This window comes from Dromaius novaehollandiae, chromosome 3, assembly GCF_036370855.1.
Source record: "Dromaius novaehollandiae isolate bDroNov1 chromosome 3, bDroNov1.hap1, whole genome shotgun sequence".
Taxonomy (NCBI): Eukaryota; Metazoa; Chordata; class Aves; order Casuariiformes; family Dromaiidae; genus Dromaius; species Dromaius novaehollandiae.
In genome coordinates, this window is record NC_088100.1 from 121,718,349 (window position 1) to 121,738,213 (window position 19,865).

General features: G+C 43.8%; 1 protein-coding gene across 7 annotated transcripts in view; it reads left to right on the forward strand.

The window, feature by feature from the left end:
* Positions 1-18,906, forward strand: part of PAK5 (p21 (RAC1) activated kinase 5) — a 134,012-nt gene extending 115,106 nt beyond the window's left edge. For all 7 annotated transcript variants that reach the window (XM_064509999.1, XM_064510001.1, XM_064510002.1 and 4 more), the window contains 5 exons: positions 4,860-4,993; positions 8,985-9,111; positions 12,577-12,702; positions 15,568-15,702; positions 16,357-18,906. In XM_064509999.1, the coding sequence (XP_064366069.1) occupies positions 4,860-4,993; positions 8,985-9,111; positions 12,577-12,702; positions 15,568-15,702; positions 16,357-16,512 (678 nt within the window). In that variant the 3' untranslated portion in view covers positions 16,513-18,906. The remainder of the gene's footprint in view (positions 1-4,859; positions 4,994-8,984; positions 9,112-12,576; positions 12,703-15,567; positions 15,703-16,356) is intronic.
* The last annotated feature ends 959 nt before the right edge of the window (positions 18,907-19,865 follow it).

Here is a 19,865-nt window from a genome sequence, read left to right on the forward strand (position 1 = left end):
AGCCAGAAATACTGGGAAAAGGTCTCGGGGCTTAAAATTGGTTCATTTCTGTCATCTCCTAAATACTGGAAGAACAGAAGACTAGTCAGACAGAACAATCTAGTATTCTGTCCTAAATATAGACCAACCTGACCAGTAAATTGTCCCAAATACTGACCAGTGCTGGATACTTAGGGAAGAGCAGAAGGCAGGCAGGCAGGGAAATCACTGTTATGATTTCTGCCTTTCCCACCTTCCAGGTATACGTGGCTCAGGGACATGTTGAGCCCAGTGTTATATCTTTGTTTAATAGCTCTTGATGGACTTTTATTCCATTACCTTGACAATTTGTGTTTTTAAACCTTTGTTTACTTTGAACCTACCACCTAATCATTTCATTCATCATCACCTATTCATCTTCTCCAAGTTGCTTACTGTGTTACATACCTGTCATAGTACTCCTCAAACGTGTCATTTCCATACGGAAGAATCAGGGACTCACAGAAATACTGGTTGAAAGGTGCCTGTGAGGTCCTCTAGTCCAACCTCTCGCTCAAAGCAAGACTATCACCAGCTCTAGGCCAAGTTAGCCATGGCCTTGGCTAGGTGAATCTTGGAAGCCTCCAAAGATGGGATCCCGCAGCCTGTCTGGGTACCTGTTCCACGTGCTGTACTGCCCTCCTGGTGAAGGTTTGCTTTCCTAAATTCCAGTCTGAAGCTTCCGAGCTGCAACCTGCAGCTGTTGCAATTTGCAGTTTAGTCTGTTTATTGGTTTCTCAGACAGAAGTCTTTCCATACACCTGGTCACCCTTGGGTGCATCTGTATTAGCATCTTATTAAGGACCCAGTTTGTGTTTTCAAAATCGCCATTTACTGCACTTTGTTTTATACTTGGAGCAACCTTGGAACACAGAAACTAGTCCATTTGGGGTGAACCTAAACCAACACTGGCACGCCAGGAGCTCACCTGGTGTGCTCCAGCTGCTGACAGATATTCAGTCCAGAGACCAGACTAGAGAAAGTCCAAAGTAAACCCCCCTGAAAAATGTATACCATGCACATAGGATGCTTAAAGCCAGCTGTTTCACTCTACAGATCTCCTTCTGGTCTGCATTATTTGCAAATGTCGACATAGCCCTTGTTGGCTTTTTCTGAACCTTTTCTGGTATTAGTATACCCTTCTGAGATGGAGAACCAAACTAAGTTCAAGAAGCAAGTGCACCAGACTGTTCTCTGGCATGTATATAGGGTTTTTTTCCTCTTCCCTTCCGCTCCTAACCATTAGCAGTCTGTCTGCTTCCTCAGTGGCTACTGAGCACTGAGCTGACAGTCCCCTTTTCATGGAGCCATCTATTATAATTCCAAGCTCTCCTTTGCCAAGCGATAATAGCAGTCCAAAGCCCACTGCTGTACAGGTAAAATGAAGATTGTTTTCTTCATGTGCTTTACTGTAAGTTTAAGACATTGAATTTAATTTGCCATTTTATCACACAGTTGTTTGGTGTTGTGAGTTCCTTCTGCAATTTGAAGAGTCAGTTTTCCTTTTTACTCCTCTAAATAAGTTAATATTCTGTATTCTCCGTGTCCTTTTTAGATCACTTATGAATATAGTGATCAACACCAAAAATATTGCGGGTCCCCAGGAAAAACTCCTATGAAAACTATTTAATCCTATCATTTGTTTCCTGTGTTTTAACTATAAAAGCATCTTCCCTCAGTATACGGCAGTCTGGTTTCTTTAAAACCTTTAAAATCTTAACATTTTTAATTAAAATATTAATTTTGAAAATAAAATTTCCTTAAAGGCTTTCGATCTGGGACCTTCTTGAAATCCAAGTAGACTAGCCTTTAGTTGGATTACTCTGGCTCACTCACTCCTTAAAAGAGCTGTAACAGTTTTGTACACTGTGGTTTTTCTAGACTCTTCCCTGTAACTAATTAAGATGGTCACATGATAGTAGTTGTCATTTCTACTAGCTTGCCTAGTACAGACATTAGGTTGCTCTGCAGTTATGTAGATCCCTGTGGAACCCTCTTTGAAAGCTGGGATGACGTTCACCCCTTTCCATACTTTGGAGACCAAGCTTTAAGAAACAGGTTAGACACCCTGTTAACAGTTTTGTAGTTTCATGCTTAACATCCTTTAAGTGAATACCATCCAATCCGGGGCATTTGTTGCTGTTCATTGTACCGATTCCTTCAGAATCATCCCTTACTGCTGGAAGTGGTTTGAGAGAGCTCCTGTGACAGGTGCACTATCAAGCACAGTCCTAGTGTGGGGGTCTCCACAAGCCCCACCATGGACGTGGGCTCCAGGCATCCACCTGTCTTTTCTGCGGTGGCCTCATCCCTAAGTTTTCCTTTTACAAACTCATCGTTTACTGGCCAATTCGTGCCTCAGGTCTGCTTCTAGTTCTTTTACTGTTAGTTTTTATGCTTGGAGCAAGTTGCTCTTCAGAATCACTTTGGCCTGTCTGACAAGCTTTTATATTTATGTCCAGATTTCAAGTTGTTTTCTTTTTCCTCATTTGGACAACGGAATGTTTTGATGGGCAGCCTTCTTATTCCTAATAGACTCATTTGCTCTATTGTCAACCATGCCAGTCTTTTTCTGGCATTTCTAAGATCTTTAGGATAGATTGTATTTATTTACTGCATAATGCTTTTTAACAAGCTTCCTCATTTTCACAAAGTTCTTCTTTTTGAAAGCTATGACTGTGCTGGGTACTCTGGCTTTATTTTGCCTCTGCTGTAACACTGCATTTAATTGCATTGCAGTAACTCTAACAGAGCATTTCTTGAATGGTGACGTCTTGAAGCAGGCCCTACATGTTGTTCAGGACCAAGTAAAGAGCTGCTTCTCTGACACACTCCAGTCATTCATGTTACCTAAAAATTTCTTTGCGGTATTGTTGAGATTCCTCCATTGCCTACACTGCTGTTGTGTTTTCTATCCCTATCACTTCTCTGATGTTCTGCAGTGTGGTGCAGTCATCGTCACTGTCTCAGCTGGGCTGATGTTAGCATAGTCCCAATTCTGTGCTTTCTCTTGTAGATGTGAGGTTTCAGTTCACAGGGATTCATGTACTGTTGGAGGGATCCGTGCGTTCTCAAGCATGCAGCAGTATTCCTTGGCCTGCCTAGCCTGCTTGGTCTGTCATCAGTTCCCCGGTATTACAGCGTCCCACTGACTATCTTGCTTCCACTCCGTTAGGAACAACTGATGTGCTTATTATGTCAACATCGTTATTTAAATCGAGACATTCATCCCACCATATTTGTCGTGCTTACAGCGCTTTTGTAAAAGCATGTTTACATTTGACCCAGTGTCTTTTTCACTATAGTGAAAACAAAACACTCATTTGAGTAAATTTGTTCTACTTGGGTTTTGTCAGTCTGTGTCTTAGGCTTACTTGAGGACACAGAGCTTTTTATGATTGCACCTCTGAAAGAACCTTCATCCCAAACTGTCAGCTCTGCTCCAGGCTTTGGTTTAAAAACTTCTGTAATACTGAGTGTCAGAAGACAAAATGATAAGTACTTCAAAAATGCAATTGTTCATATAGATAAACAAATCCAGCAAGTTTCCTATTTATAGAAATTCTTGCTGACTTCAGGGGATTATGTATCTGCACAGGTCTTCCCTAAGTAAGGGCTATAGACACCAAGATTAGGCATTGCGTGACTCAGCCTAAATTCCAGGAGTTGTAGAACCAGGCTGGTACTAGACACAGATGCGCAGGACTGTTTGGGCACCTGTGTAGCAGATTCACCCGTATTCCAGACCTTAAGATATTAATTATTCAAGCACTTACTGTAAGACTAATAAGTACTTAGCATTTTTTAAAGCATAACTCTGTCTACCCTGTATTAGTGATCATTCTTTCCTCATCAACAACCATTCAGACTGAAGTGAAGAAATTATTCCATTTCCAGACAAATTATTGTAAGGAGTGAGAAAAGCTATATCTTTAGGGGAGTTTTAATTATAAATGGGCAATAAAAAACTCAGAAGTAAATCAGTTTGGAATATTCCCTTTCTAGCTTGGGTATCAGAATTATTTATGTATAATCACAAAACTCTGTGCCAGCCAGTGAGCACAAGCTTCTCCAGAGAGTCGGCAAAATCGCCGAGGAATTTCAAAGAGCAGCTCAAGCGTTAACACTTGGATTTAGACCAAGCCTTAGGGGTTTATTTTTCAAAGTGTCAGTTGTAGCGCTCTGTTCTTGGACCACACAGAGACGCTGAAGAGCAACTCCTTGTACGGGATAGGTGATCCTGTGAGGATCCGTGAGCGAAGTGGAACCGAGCTTGGTCCTTTCTAGTCACTCATACTGTAACGCCTGTAGACAATTTGCTCCTTAACCCTCTAGGGATACCCATGCCCGAATCCTGATTCCCTTCTCATTTTACTGCCTATGACGTGGTCAGTGGCACAGGGGTCTCAGAGTCCATTAATTGAGTCACCTTATTAATATTCCCTATATTATCAACTTTTTATTAAAATTCTTTGCAAAGTACCTGACACTACATTGCTACATGATGGAGAGGACTTTGATGGGTTGACTGATTGATCAAACGAAAAAAATGTCTGTTGTACTGAAAGTAGCTGACAAAAAAACAATGAAATGAATAGTCCTATCCCTGCATTCAGAAAAAAAATAATTCTTCCTCTTTCTGATTGTATTTGTGATGAGTGTCATTTTTATGTAAATATATTGATTTTCTTTATGTGTTGGTGTAACTATTAGCAAGAATGTGATTCATAGCAGGACATTTACTAAGTACAAAGAGGAAAGTACAGTGGAAAAAAAAGGTCAAAAGAAGCGTCAGATAATGCTTGTAGTAATTCACATACAGTCTTTTTCCTTTCTCGCAGGTTGTAATCATGAGAGACTACCATCACGAAAATGTGGTCGACATGTACAACAGTTACCTGGTTGGCGATGAGCTGTGGGTCGTGATGGAGTTCCTGGAGGGCGGTGCTCTGACAGACATAGTGACTCACACAAGGTAGGTTGGAGGAGCACCTTGTCAGTGCCTCGTGTCAGAGGGGCAGGATAAATCCCATGACGTAACCGAGGCACAAGGGCGACGTGGCGCCTTCCCTTTGCGTTTACATCCACACCGTGTCGCCTGGGGACTGCAGGAAGAAAGAGGAGCCAGCTGAGGTCGGAGGAGCCCACGTCTCCGTCACATCAGGTTAAGCATGAGACAGCTGAAGTGTGTCTGAGCCACGGCCAAGCCAGTAAGGTCCAGTAAGGGAGTCGTTCTGCTGAGAAACATGCAAAAAGTTCTTGGAACTTTGCTGTAGTTTTACATTCTCTTTGTAGCAGAAGCAGGTTTTGATATCTGAAAATACCCAGCCATGCTAAATAGCCAGTAGGTTTATTTTTCTCTGATTGCACCATCGGGGCGAATGACAAATTTCATCTGCAGAGACCTGAGTTTAGGGTTTTGTGTTTCTCCCACAGGAACTGTGGAGCGTAACAGTGCTTTATGGGCTTCATTCCCAGGGAGGTACTGAAATCTTAGCTCCTGTTGTAGCAGGAAAAAAGAGGGAGGGAAGCATTCACAACACAAATGAATAAAAATGCAGATACGCCTTCAGCTGGAATTCAAGCCAGTTTCTCCTTCTCCTGTGTTTCTTGTCCCAGACCCATCTTCCCATTTTTCATTGCTCCTCGATGTCATTGGCACAGCTTCCATTGACTCCGGGGAAGGCAAACCCTCCCCTCTCAGTTGGGGACGCTAAGTGGTTGTTGGGATCTGCCATGGGCGGGGATAAGAGTAACCCTTGGCCATGCTAGGGGAGCATATGTTCCTTGGCAGCTGACCGTTGCATCTTTGCAAAGGCCAGCGTGAGCTCGTACCAGACCCGGCCTTCCTCCCCAGCCACACCTCGCTTGCCCACGCATTTAAATCCCCATCAGCGCTGGTGTCCGTTCATACCTCACCTTGTGGTGAGAAAAGCTGGACACTTCCTGGCTATGTATATGTACATGTGAGTATATATATGCATATATATATATATATATATATGCATGTGTGTACATATATATATAGCTATGTGTGTATGTGTATACATATATATATATATATATATACACACATACGCGCATGCTCAAGCATACACACACTGTAGCATACTCACTTTATTAGCATAAATAAACCACTGCAGATGAATTCCTGTCAGTATAGCCATTCTTTAAGTGAAAGAGAAAGAAATAATTTAGAGGGCTTATTGGTAGAAGGAGGCTTGCTGGGAAAGTTTAGTAGCTAATCTCCTAGCAGAGATATGACTTTTATCCACCAATTACTCAAATGGCAGAAGGGCTTTGTTTCCCTGTACAGTGATCTCTATATTTGCTGTCCTAACTATGTGAGTCGTAGGGGTGACTTCTCTGCACACTCATAACCCATGTAAGCATGTTGTCAAAAATGTTAACTGTGACCCAGGCCTAAGACATAATGGGATAAGTGTTTTTATATCAGGATATTTGTGTTTAGAGTAGAGGTCATTCCCGTATTTCAGTTAACATCATGACTTTCAGCAAGGTGATTAGCCGGTACAAAAGCTGTAGTGTACTAAACCTCACTGCCAATTTCTGTGGAGTGGAGACAGATTTTACAACCCACTTTACATCTGCTCTTCACTCATCGTTTTCTGATAACCAGGACAAAATGAGATAGGAAAGAAGAATTATTTATTTCATTTCTTCCCCTTGAATAAAAAAAAAAAAATTTATACACTAATCCATTGGAAGGATATTTAGGTGAGCAAGAAGAGAAGCAACGAATAGTAAACAAGACACCAAAATTTGTCTTCTCTCATAGTTTAATGACATTCTTAGGTCCTACCAAAAGAATAATTTTAAAGTATGTATTTTATTTTTAAGTGTCGCCTTAGCTGACATGCTGAAATAAATCACAGTATTGCAAGTTGTTTGTTAACTTCTGCTCCCCAAAACATTGAAATCACTATCTCAGATATTTCTGACAGGAGCTTAATGGCAAACAGAAGTTCCCAGGATACCACTTCGTAAGAGCTGTCATCGTTTTTTACTCACACTAGTCATTCCTTAATCTTCTAGGCTTTTTTACATTTTATGACCTTCCCTCAAAGAGTGTGCTGAAATCCTTCCAATTGCGTCACAAAGTTAAAGCAGAAATCTCCTTGACTGTTTTTCTGCTAGTGTAATAGAGATGATTTTGGCTGGCAGTTTCTGGGACCTGTGCTGGTTCGAGTCGAGCACAGGGTGAGTGATAACGCACGGAGGAAATACGGCGCGCTGCTTCCCCCGTCATTGCCTGGCGGCTGCGGGATGCCCGGCAGACGGGGCTGCCGAACCGCTCCTCGCCTCCCCTCCCTTGCACTGCCATCGCCAGCCTCCAGCTGTGGGACAGACCACTTTTTCCAGAACAGGGTTTCACACATGTGCACGTACATGATGACTAGATAATTCATATATTTTCCTTCTGAAATACACTTACTATTTTTATAATGTACGTACAAGCAAAAGAAATACTCTCGAAGAGTTACACCCAGGGCATGACATTTTTGTCTCCAAAATGAGAATATCGTTTCTCTTATTTATTCCATGCGTGATTCCATCTCAGTAGCGATTTATCCTTCTCGGCAAGTTATTGTGAAGAAGGCATTTCAGTTATTTCCCAGGGGGAAACAGACTCACTTTAACACACTTCATCATGTAATATACTACACGTGTTTAGTGCTATAGGGTGACTTATCCAGACCTTGTTTCTGAGTTCTTCCTCACTTATGATCTTCCCTTTTTCTACAGAAACAGGCCTGGAGGGTTGCTCCGTAATGGTCCCCTGGCTGTGCACGCTCCCCATGCCGTGTGTCGGAAACTGGCAAATAGGACAGATACGTGTACCAGCACGTGGAAGGGGTCTGGAGCAGCCCCGCTGCCACCGTCCGTGGCCTGGGGCTAATAGCAGTAAAAAGAGACCGTTTCATTTGCACAGACACTGCCCAGGAAAAGGCTCTGCTGGGCCACACAGTGCTGTTTCTGTATGGTTGCTTTTCAGACAAGAACATCCCCTAAAGGCAAAAAGCCCTCTTTCTCCAGGCAGGCTTCTCAGCATGTTGCGGGACAGTCGTGGCTCATAAAATCAGGACCTGGAGAGGGAAGGGAGAGGGCTGGGCTGGATCCACAGCTTCCCACGCAGCAGCTGCTGTTTTCCAGTTTGAAGCACCGCTGGCCAAAAACTCTAGTTTTGTCAAGCTCAGGAGTGCCGGAGCTGCAGGGCAACCCACAGCTATTGGGACAGGTAGCAGCTAAAATAAATCTGAGACAAAGCTAAAGGTTTTTGACGTATTACTTAATTTACTGTCACTATACTGCTGTGGCACAGACCTCTGGCTAGAGGAGGAAGTGGCCGTTATATTCCGTGGTCCTGCATATCATGTCCTTCCGCATCATGTCTTTGCGTCAGATGTGTAGAGGCATTAAACTGCGCGTAGAAATACCAATGCTTCTCGCACACTATCAGTTTCTTCGTAGCAATGCACAGCAACTGTGGAGCGGTACAAAGTGGCCGGTGGTTCTCGTGGACTTATGTGTTGGATATCCCTGGGGAAGCATAATCTATTCAGGTTTCACAGTCAGATCTCCAAAACTGAATGGAGATCTCTTTGGAGATCTCCAAAACTGAATCCCCAGTGCAACTCCATGCAGCCCCAGGTCCCATGTGCGGGTGGCTTTCATCCAGGTCTCAGCCTGTGACTTAAACCCTGTCAAACACAGAGGGACTTGAGCAGCAGCGAGATCAACCCCTTCTCAGAGTGAGGAGAAGCTGGGAACACAAATCTGGGCTTCATGGTTTTCTTTTGGGATCCCAATTATTACAACTGTTGTAACTACCTTGAATGGAGGAATTGTGTCTCTTTACTCCAGCTCTGCTGTTTTCACAGTCTACTTCCCTTTCCTTGTTTCTTCATTAACGTTCAGCTTGTTCTCACACCTTGTTGTTTCAGAATGAATGAAGAGCAGATAGCTACTGTCTGTTTATCTGTCCTGAGAGCGCTGTCCTACCTGCACAATCAAGGGGTTATTCACCGCGACATCAAAAGTGACTCCATCCTTCTCACAAGCGACGGGAGGGTGAGTGTTCAGTGTTTTCACCTTGATCTCTCACTGGGACGTGAAGGAAATGGGTTAATTCCAAGCAAAGAGTCTGTGGTGGGAACAGCTTCACTAAGCCTACGGAGAGTGTTGCAAGCTCCCTGCGGGCAGGCAGTCGGTGTCTCCTGCGACTGCCACCCCTCGCCCCCTTTCCTTGAAGAAACCCAGGAGCTGTGATGCCATCTCGGAGCAGTGATTTTCTTAAAATAGTAAATGGTAGCACAATGTAGCCCACACTTGCCAGGGAAAACATATACTCAAAGGTGTACAGTGAGTTAAGGTAAATCTGCATGGCGTGTAGCTGTTCAAAGAGACGCTATCTAAAAAAATAATTTTAAAAAAAAGCAGAGGAAGCTGAGCAGCTATTCTGCTCCATACCAGGAGCTGCAGTACCTCAGAACTAGGCTTTTGATCCCCGTAATGCAGCCGACCAGCCTCTAGACAGACCTGGCCCCAAGACGTGCCCCCTCCGTCGTGCAGATGCCTCCGCCTGGGCAAGCCCAGCACCCCCAGCAGTTGTGGCATTGGGGTCTGCGCTTCTCACCGGCAAAGGCAGGGCGGCTTCCTTAGGCTGAGGAGACCCCTCCAGTTGAAGCCACGCCAGGAATGCAGAAGTTGTAGAGCTAAAACAGGAGAAAACTGCCCAGAAGGGAAAGTGCAGCTCAGCATTTAAGCTTCCCACCAGGGAGGAAGACTAGCAGTTTTCATCCCTCGATTCTTCCTGTTTCTAATCCGATGGCTGTGTAATACAAAATGCATAAACAGGTCTTGGGAACAGTAGCCTAATCTGTTGGGTTTTTTATTGATTATATTAAGAAATTAATTACTTAGAACTGTGTATGCAGCGGTTCAGCTCCAAATTAGGCTCTACAGCACAGCTGCTACCAGACTGTTGACTAGTGTGAAACCACATATTCAGTGGTAAGTTTTGTGAGTGGCTTGTTACAGAGCTAAGTCAGAAGAAGGCAGGCATGGCCTGGCCGATGGTAGCGTCTCCGTTGCACACACAGCCCGTTACTGGGGACCTGGGCAGGCAGGGTGCAGTGGCAGCGGAAACTCTCCCACAGGGATAATGCTTATATAACGGGAGACCTTTTATGGTATACTGCGCCTACCCTAACGCCTCTCAGAAATATTTTCTTTTTGCTGTATTTAGTTACATAACCTTTTATAGTCTGTTTGCTCTCTTCTCCTAAGCTGATTAGGAGACTAACTTTGGTCTCTACTAACAGGAGATGTTATAAATTGCTACTGAAAAATTTGTCTTACTATACTTGTACCTTTTATCATACATAAGCTCATGAGATTGTTGATATTACCTGATTTTTCACACCGTCTCACCTGACAGCTCCCCATTACTGAAATTGCAGCGCTGACACTTTGAGACGTGGTGATTTAGTCATGTTCCTCATGACCACCTGTTAGATGCTTACGCTAAAGCCTGCCCTGGATCCTCAAGCCTCGTCAATGCCTAGCTGCAGCAAAGCAGTGGCCACAGAGCTGGTTTTGGACTGAACTGAATCCCCATCCCAAAGAAGCTGCTGTTTTCCTACAAGGAGAAAGATGGGTCTGGGCTGTGACACTTCTGGGTCTACCCACCACTAAAACTTCAGGTGCCTAAAACTTGGGGCACCTAAAGGATTAGGCAGAGGGAGGCAGATCACACTTAAATATAAGAGCCTAATTTCTGCTCAAGTTAGGCCCTTGGCTGCTAGTTTGGATCTCATCTTAGGGCCCACTAGGGTAATTAGTGAAAACTAACGTACTCGTGGGGCCTGTAATCAGAGTTTTAAGGATTGCTCTACTGGAGTTATACATTGGACTAAAGCAGAACTTAGTAAGTAAGTTGGACTTAGCCCAAGACCACCCAGTACCTCTGGAAACAAACCTAGGTCATCTGATTCAGAAGGTAAAATCTTGATCCCACCCGGAGGCAGAGACAGACTCCTCTGGCTTCAGGGACAGCCCCTTTCCAGGCCTGATCTGCTTCCCTAATCAAAGCTGTCTTCTATAATTTAATTCCTGCTTCACCAAGTGAGAGGGCTATTCGTCCTGCAGCAGACGCAGGACACTCCTGTTAATTCTGTCCAGGGAAGAAAATTCCAGGTATGGAAGAGTTTTTCAGTTGCATTTCAGTCCATGTTGATGAAATAGCATCTGATCTGCTTTCAGGATCTGCATACAGTGCCTCATTATACTCATTACTCCAGTACTTATTATCTGCATTGCAGATTTCTTCATGGCTGTGTTGTGCAATTATCTTTTTTTAGAAAATCGTCTTCTTTTATGTACTCGAATGAGCAATAGATATGCAAAAGCTCTTGTGCTCCCACAAAAGAAGATGGGACTCTGCTTCCAAAATACGCATTATTTCATCTATTCTTCATCCTGTAAACTGAAAAATACATTTAGCATCGAGAACTTGGCTATTATTGGCTTTGTTTTAGAAATACCAACAATTACTTTGTAATTCTGTTAAAAATAATACCCTCCATTTTAAAAAAAAAAGTAATGTCTGTATTGAATCCAAAAGAAAACAAATCAGTGCTGATAATGAAGTGCTGGTCTACACAATGCAGCAATTTATGGAACTTCCCACTTAACTTGTCATGGAGCTGTTTGGGTTTACTTCATATCCCCAAAGGCTGAATACACAGTCTGATTTGGACTTGATATGGTCATTTTTTTTTCCAATTTCTGTGAATATAAAATGATTAATAAGCTTGTTTCTTAAAGCTAAAGGAGTGGGGTTTTTTCATGTATTTATTTGGAGGCCTCAAAGCAATCACCAGGGTTTTTCTGGAGGCTATTCCACATTAAGATAATCCCTATTACAACCACCCAGTGCAATGGCGACCCAGGCCTGGCTGAGCTAAGGTCAGCCCCCTTAGGCTTCAATGTCCAAGGTACAAAAGCCCTAATAGGAGTGATATATATCACTTGCAATATGGTTTTGAATATCAGTATACATACTTACATACATACACATGCTACAAACAAAGCTTTTATATGTACGCAATGATACATTCTTTGTAAAATACTGTTGGTTTGGAGCTTTTTGCTTTTCTTCTCAGTTATATTTTTAAAATACTGTAAGCCATTTATCACCTCTGCATCTTTTGTTGGTAGAGAGACAATAAGGTGTGACGGGCAAACTTAATAATGAGCACCACTGCCAGTCTCTCCTGCTTCTTTTCCTAACAAAGCTTCACTTTAATTAGCCTTGTGTTCTGAAGGCTGTATCACCTACTCTAGACACACTTCCAGAATTGACTTGCTGCTGTCGTGTCCCAGGCAAAATTTGCAGTTCAGCCCCTGTCCATCCCTGCTGCAGTTGGCATCCATGCTTGTCTCTTGGAGAGATGTTTCTCCTAGAGGCAAGTCATCTTTAGGAATGTTTGCCTTGGTATTCAAAAATGGTTTTTTTTCTTTTTTTTTTCTTAGATAAAATTGTCAGACTTTGGATTCTGTGCCCAAGTTTCTAAGGAAGTCCCCAAGCGGAAATCGCTGGTTGGAACACCCTACTGGATGGCACCAGAGGTGATATCTCGCCTGCCTTACGGCACTGAAGTAAGTATAACAGAGTACCTAATGCCCACTGGAACCCAGGGTGGCTTTTCTGTCTTCTTGAGAAAGTGCAAGGTGCCTTACTTGAACGCACCTATCCCTGTGAGAAATGTACAGTTAAAATCCGTTTACGTAAATGGGTTAAATAACAGCAATTATGTTTGTCATGGAGTATTATATCATGCCTTGTTTTAAAGCATTTCTCCACAAAGTGTGGTTAAACAGCTGTTCTGGTCTGAGCACTAGCCAATGTAGTCCCCTTATATTTTAGCTTATGGTGTTATATTGAAGGAAATTGGTATTGTTTCACGTTATTGAATACCTTTCACGTTATTGATCAGCTTCAGATGGAGTCTACAAGCCTGCTTTGCAGATACAGGCAGGTACAGCTACGCACACCCGTGACGCATGGCCAGGCCCCATCAGGGAGCTGGGACACCAGACATTTGCTTGCAAGAGCACCAGCTCGCCTCTGCCCCAGGTGCAGCAAGCAGTGACAGGGCACGGGCCAGTCCGCCTGCGGGCTAAAACGGACTCGTGCAGCCCTCCAGGCAGAGATCCTCGCCGCTTACACCCAACCAAGTCTCTCTTTGGCCAAGATCACCTTCCTCTAGAGGCTGGCCTGCAAAGGCACAGGCATGTTTCTTTAGGGAAAAACAGCCTCCCTAGGTGTCCCAAATGTAAGAGCAAGTCATGTGGGTGGGATTGCCCCCCACTGTGTAGCACTCATCTCTGCATACTCTCATTCCTTTTAGTTTTTTGGGGTTTTTTTGTTTCTCAGCCAAGAAATAAATCTCTTCAGAGGGTTTTCTGAACTCAGGGCTGCAGTAAGGAAATAGTGTGGGAAGAGCAGCATGCCTGCTGTGATCTGTCCCTTAGCCAGCAGCTGCACACTCTCCACTCAGAATTTCTAAGACTTATATTTTATTTTCCATGAATTTTTGTATTTCAGTCTTTGGAAAGAAAATGTGCCTGGGTTGTGAGTGTGTGCAGTTGTGGGTTAGCAGTGACCGCTCTCTGGGTGCCCTGCAGCTACTGGCTGACAAATCGGTGTTCTTCCTGGGGGTACCCAGTGCAGGCAGCCTTTTAGAGTCACAGATGATCTGTCTTTTCCCCCAAAAAAGATGTATATGGGGGGTGAGGGATGGTTGCAAGAAACATGGAACTAGTTGTGGAACTTCTTGTGGTTTTAAAGCTTGCTTCAGGTCTAGGCTCATCATGCATCCCAAGATATTTTAAAACTGAGGTGTTCTCAGAGATAATGTATAACATTTATTTTCCCAGATGAAATTTTGTGTAGAAATATTTAGCAACTTCAGCAGGTTTCTACTGAAGCTGGAATTGTCTGTCACTGGGAGCAGTGGTGCGTAGCTCTGTCAGGTTACACACCACAAGGACATCAGTTAAAAGAGGCAGTAATTCATCCCAAACTGCAGTCAGCTAACTCATTAGCTGAGTAATGGTAAAAAAAAAAAATCCACGTATTTCTGGGAACTATTTTAAGCAGTGCCGAACTGTCTGAAAAAAGAGGCAATTCACGTGGTTTACTGAAGACCTTCAGATGAGCTGAGAAAGGGCTCGTCTGCGGGGACCACGGGCTCGGGAGCGCTGTAGCCCAGCCGTCACTCAGCTCTGAGTCACGGCACTTGTGCACCGTGCTGACGGAGGAGCGATCCCCTCTCGCTCCCTCGGTGATGGCCATGACTCACCGTTCCCCAGCCCGAGAGGCGGCTGCTAGTCTTCACTTGCTGCTCTCCGAGGTAGCAGGAGTCACCTTTTACGTTGTGTTACCTGTAGCAGCAGCTGCGGAGAGCAGCTCTGCGCTCGGTGCAGCGAGGGAAGTGAGCCGTGCAGCAAGGCCCGGGGAGGAAGGACTTGCCACCACCCAGCTGGGAACGGGCTGGCCCGGAGCGGGTTGAGCGCCTGACCCACAGCGAGCCCTCGGCAACTGCACCCGGCCAGCGTTGACTTGGCCCAGTATATGTAGTATTATAGGAGATATTTCAGGGACAACATCAATCCTGAGATCCCCTGCCACGGACGGGATTACAAAGTGGTTAAACATACAGCTACAACTTCAGCTTGCCTACCAGAAGAGAAAGAAAAGAATATATATATATATTTAAGCAGGAGCATTGAGCTGGCGTAAGAGCAAAATAGGTATGAACTGACCCTGACTATATTTGGGCTAGCAAATTAGAGGAATTGTAATCATCAGAGGAATAGGATTCAGGACTAGCTTTGCAGCAGTCCAGAACAAAAAAAGATGGTGCTTTTTTTAGACAGAGCTGAATCATTTTCCAAAGGGATTATGTAATGTGGTTACCTATGACTGATAGCTGCAAATGGACTGAGGTGAAATAGGTGCTTGCATTTGCCTTTGGGTCTCAGATAGCGTCCTGGTAGTCTTTAGTATTCAGTAGAAAGAGTAACTGATTTCACAGCAGCTGAATTATACTTAGCCCTTCCACTAGCTGTACAATTCTGTAGTATTACAGAGCCCACATGGGGTAACTCCGTAGTGGGTGTAAATCCGTGTAGCTGAAACGAAATGCAGTAGGGATTAGTCAGTTTATCAAACTAGCATAATTTAGCAGTGATTCCAGTGGACTATGGTCACTTAAACCAGATGTGGATCTGGTCTGTAAGTTGTTTCTAATTTATTTCTTGAATGAACTTGCAACTCAGAAGCAAAAATTGTTATCACTTGGTTAAAAAAAAAAAAAGATACTAGATGGCTCACCAGACTGTTGGCTTAAAACAGATGCAAACACCAGATACAATAGCATGAGGTAGCTTTGAGGTTTACAGGAACCCAAACGTTCAGCCCATTGCCAGCAGCGTTTCTGAATAGATTGTGTGTTACAGGTGGATATCTGGTCGCTTGGTATCATGGTAATAGAGATGATAGACGGAGAACCTCCCTATTTCAACGAGCCGCCGCTCCAGGCAATGCGCAGGATCCGGGATAACTTACCGCCCCGGGTGAAGGACATACACAAGGTTGGAGTTTTCATGTGTGATATGGGTCTTAATGTATTAAGGTGTAGTAAATTCATAGCCTAACACTGACATAGCCTGAAGGGTGATTGTGCCTTTAGGTAGCACGTGGAGCAGTGGGTGCTGCACAGGAGTCACACTGGGAGGAAGGGAGGTCTGTACCACCCATAAACAGCCTTTTTGTGACCGCTGCTGGCTTGTTGTTCCAGCTAGTGACCGAGAAGAGAGCTGGGCAGAGACCGCTGCGCCCTGCACTTCCCACCCTGGTTGAAGATTAGACCAAGTCAGCAAGTGACCCCAACTACATATCCGTTGCATCAACATTCGATGCCAGAACATTTGGTTACCTCCCATTTCAGTCGTGCTTCCAGGTGTTGTCAGAGCTGAGCCCTCAGTGCTAATGCAGAGCATGTTGTGGCTTTTCTCATGCCACACACAAAGCTACGTGTACCTCATATGCTGGTCTGTGCCCCACTGATATCCCAGTAGTTTTAACGGTAACAGCCTATAGGAGAGGCGTGGCCCTTCAGATCAGTCCACCTTATAGCCGTGTAAGAGCTCAGTTTGCCTTTTGCCTCCCCAAGAAAAGTAGTTTGCAGAGAACAGCATTGGAGGGAAATGAGTGTCTCCGCTGCTAACGCCAGTGCTGTGTTGCAGGTCTCCTCGGTCCTCCGGGGCTTCCTAGACTTGATGCTGGTGCGGGAGCCCTCGCAGAGAGCCACAGCGCAGGAACTGCTGAGACACCCCTTTCTGAAGCTGGCGGGGCCACCTTCTTGCATCGTGCCCCTCATGCGGCAACACAGGCACCGCTGACCCCGGCGAGCTTGCAGGAGGAGGCCGGTACGGAGGCCGGGTGAAGCCTCGCAGGAATCCTCGAGAGCTTTTTGGAAACTGTGGCCGGCCGAAACCTGGCGAAGGAAGAACAGCTCTGCGGAAATAATGCGGTGTACAAAAAAGTCCCGAGGTGCTCTCTGGAGCTGTGAAGGACCGGTCAACTCTCTCTGCCGCTGATGGGACAGCCGCGCGGTGACGTTAAGTGCTGTCCCACAGAAGGACTCTTCCCCGGGCAGTCGTCTGCTTGCCTTTCCGCCATCAAAGCAGAAGGATTCAAATACCAACATGGTTGAAAAGATAATAGAGGATAGCACAACCAGAGTGAAACACCTGAATTTTATTGCAAAAGAAGGATATGGCACTTCTATTTCAGAAGAACACTTTTCTGGCAAAAAGCACTTTTTATCTCAGTCATAGCAGTGTAATGTATTTTGAAATGAATTTGTAATTTTCTGTACAGTACTTTTTGATAATTTGCAGTACTTTGTCATGTAACCATCGTGCTAGTTGAAGTAATAAGTGTAACTTAGCAAGAGTTTGGGGGAAAAAAAACCCTTTCCTAGTTTTTTTAACCCTTTTGAAAATGGAAAAAAAAAAACCTTTAGGAACCTAGAATGTTTGGCAGATTTTCCATCGGGTTCGGTGGAGTACACTTCTTACCTTTACAGCAGTTTAAAGAGCAATGAGAACTAACAATACTAATGATTTCCCAATCAGAGCACTGAAAGTATTGTTTGAAACATTACTCGGCATTGCTAGATCTGAGGGAATTCTAGTTGCACAGTGGAAATCAGTACTTCTGTTGAATGTCACAAATTGTTCTTTCGTTTCCTTGTCTCTAGCGCCGAGGGAGCTAGCACATCAAACGTACCTCTGTCCAAGGGTCGTCTTCTAATGACAGTGGGGTCTTCATCTTATGCTGTACCAACCTTGCTATTGTGAGGTCAAGCGTGTCACCGCAAAGTCTCCATTTTTCATATCACACTTTGAAAGTCAGAATGGACTGCAGAAGTCTAATTACCAAGAGGGTATTCTCCAGATTTCAGATGGACTGCTGTAATATGTTACGAGATGTTTGCCATATAGAAAAAGTTGTGCTGCTGTCTAGACCTTTCTGAATGTTGATACAACAGTTGACTACTACGATACATTTTTGTGTTATTTGTTGGATGAACTTGCATGTTAACTGTAGGCCTAAATAGATTTGCCTTTAAAATTTTTAGAAGTGCTTCATAATTATTTCAATGATACATGAATTTTATTTATTAATGATTAGTTATTTTTGATTATGTATAATACAAAAGCCATGTTTTTCCAATTTTTTTCTTACTGACCTCATTTTACAATATCATTATGAAACACAAACCCAATTTTGTGAAAACAGTTAGTTTATTTCTTACTATGGAATTTCAGAGTGACTAAATTAATTGCTATTTATTGTTGTAAATTATAACGGGACTTGTAAAACTGGCATGAGCAGTTTCTTAATGATCTTCCTCCTGGACAAAAGATTTGCCAATAGTAAAGAGCTCCTTTAGTACTGCCCCTGAAAAAGTTAAACGTTTGAAGGGAGAGGAGGAATTAAAAAGTTACGAAAGGGGAGCTAAAACCAAATAAGAATTCGAACACTGAATAAATGTCCTTAAATATGCATATCGTACTCCCTGCTCCTTTCTCCTCTCAACCTTATTTGCACATTTTAACTTTGCATCAGTGCCCTCTCCTAGAAGGTCCTCTGTGCGATTTAACGGCTCTTTGAGGTTGGAAGGACCCAGCGTCGTTAGGTACCCCGGGGTTTTGGTTCAGGGGGTGAGGCCCGGTGTCACCATGGTCCATGGGGGACCGCTGCCGGAGCAGCCCCTTCCCCAGGGTCTCCGCAGCACCACTCACCCGCGGCGGGTCGTCCCCGCTGGCGAAAATGGGGTTCCTTCGTTCCCCGCAGTTCCTGCAAACCCATCGTCTCAGGACGGACCCGCGAAAGCCTTGTAGAGGAAACTAAGGTAGCTACAGGGTTTTAAAACTTGTTTGTATTTTGTAGTCTTGGCAACTCAGGAAAAAGGCTGCACTGAGACAGACAATGGCCTGCAAGTGGAACCAGAGTATTAGCCACAAAATTGAACTTTTTTAACCATAATTGAATTAAAAAAAAGGGGGTTGGGTTGTTTGGATTTTTTTAATATTCAGTACATTTTAAATGGTACAAGTGGAGAATTTTCTGCAACTTTCTTACCATTCAATATTTTAAACAGTATTCATCAAGTTTACTGAAAGTTTTGTCAGCTTAAAAGCTTTTTTTCTTTTGTGAACACCAACTACTGGTGGAAAAAAATGCACATGCAAATGAAAAAAATAAATAAATGTTTTCATTTTCAATGTGGTTTTCTGTGCCTTTTTTGTATTTTCTAAATTTCAGTCAGTTACACAGCATTTGGCCAAACTACAAAAACAGGTTCCTTGTAATCTGTTTATGTAGCTGCCGCTAGCGCGTTTTACCTGGTAGTGGCTGCAGATGCTTGGACCTGGTCCCTGGTGCTCACCCCAGCTGTGTCCTGCCTCCCTGGGCAGGGAGTTGCTGGGCAAGCCAAGCCTTAGTGAAATTCAGGGATTTATCTCTGATCTCAGGGTTAGGAAAAACCACTGGACCCCAAAGAAGACCCATGCCTACCCATCAGCTTGGGGAGTTAATGGTCAGGAGTCAGTGGCTGTCTGATTGTAGATGAAAATAGGCTGGTTTGTGCTCTGTTAATTGTATTTATTAAAGAGCTTAAGATATCTGAAGCGCAAAATGATGCTTTCCAGCTGTAATTTTCCAAAGTAAGAAGGAGCGTATGAGAAACCTCAAAAAAAAAAAAAATCTTACTGTCAATGAATTTCTCTCTTGGTTGATGTCAGTCATTGCCTGACCACCGATGGTGAATTAAGGGCCACAAGTAGGAAGACTCTTTTAGGAGTCTGACTGTGCCTCTACCTGCAATTAAGAAAAACAGAACTAGTAGTTCTTCTAAGTGTGGGTCAGACTCAACAAACAAGAAACGAGCTCAGGAGAAGCATAAAGCTTGTGTAAGAACCCTATATGACTGAAAAACAAAATTGCATTAAGGCTTAGAGTGTGGAGTGCAATGGCGTGGAGCAAAACCATGCAGCCTTTTACGCAAGAAGAGCAAGTACAGGCGGGCTGCAAAGTATCTGTGGCATCCTGTGATGATGGGAAAAAAAAAAAAAGGTGAAAATGGAGACTAGGGGGAAGAACCCATTTATGAATATGATTTAAATACTAATGAGCTAAATACACTAAATACATCACCCAAAAGGGAAAAAAGAAAAGTGAAACA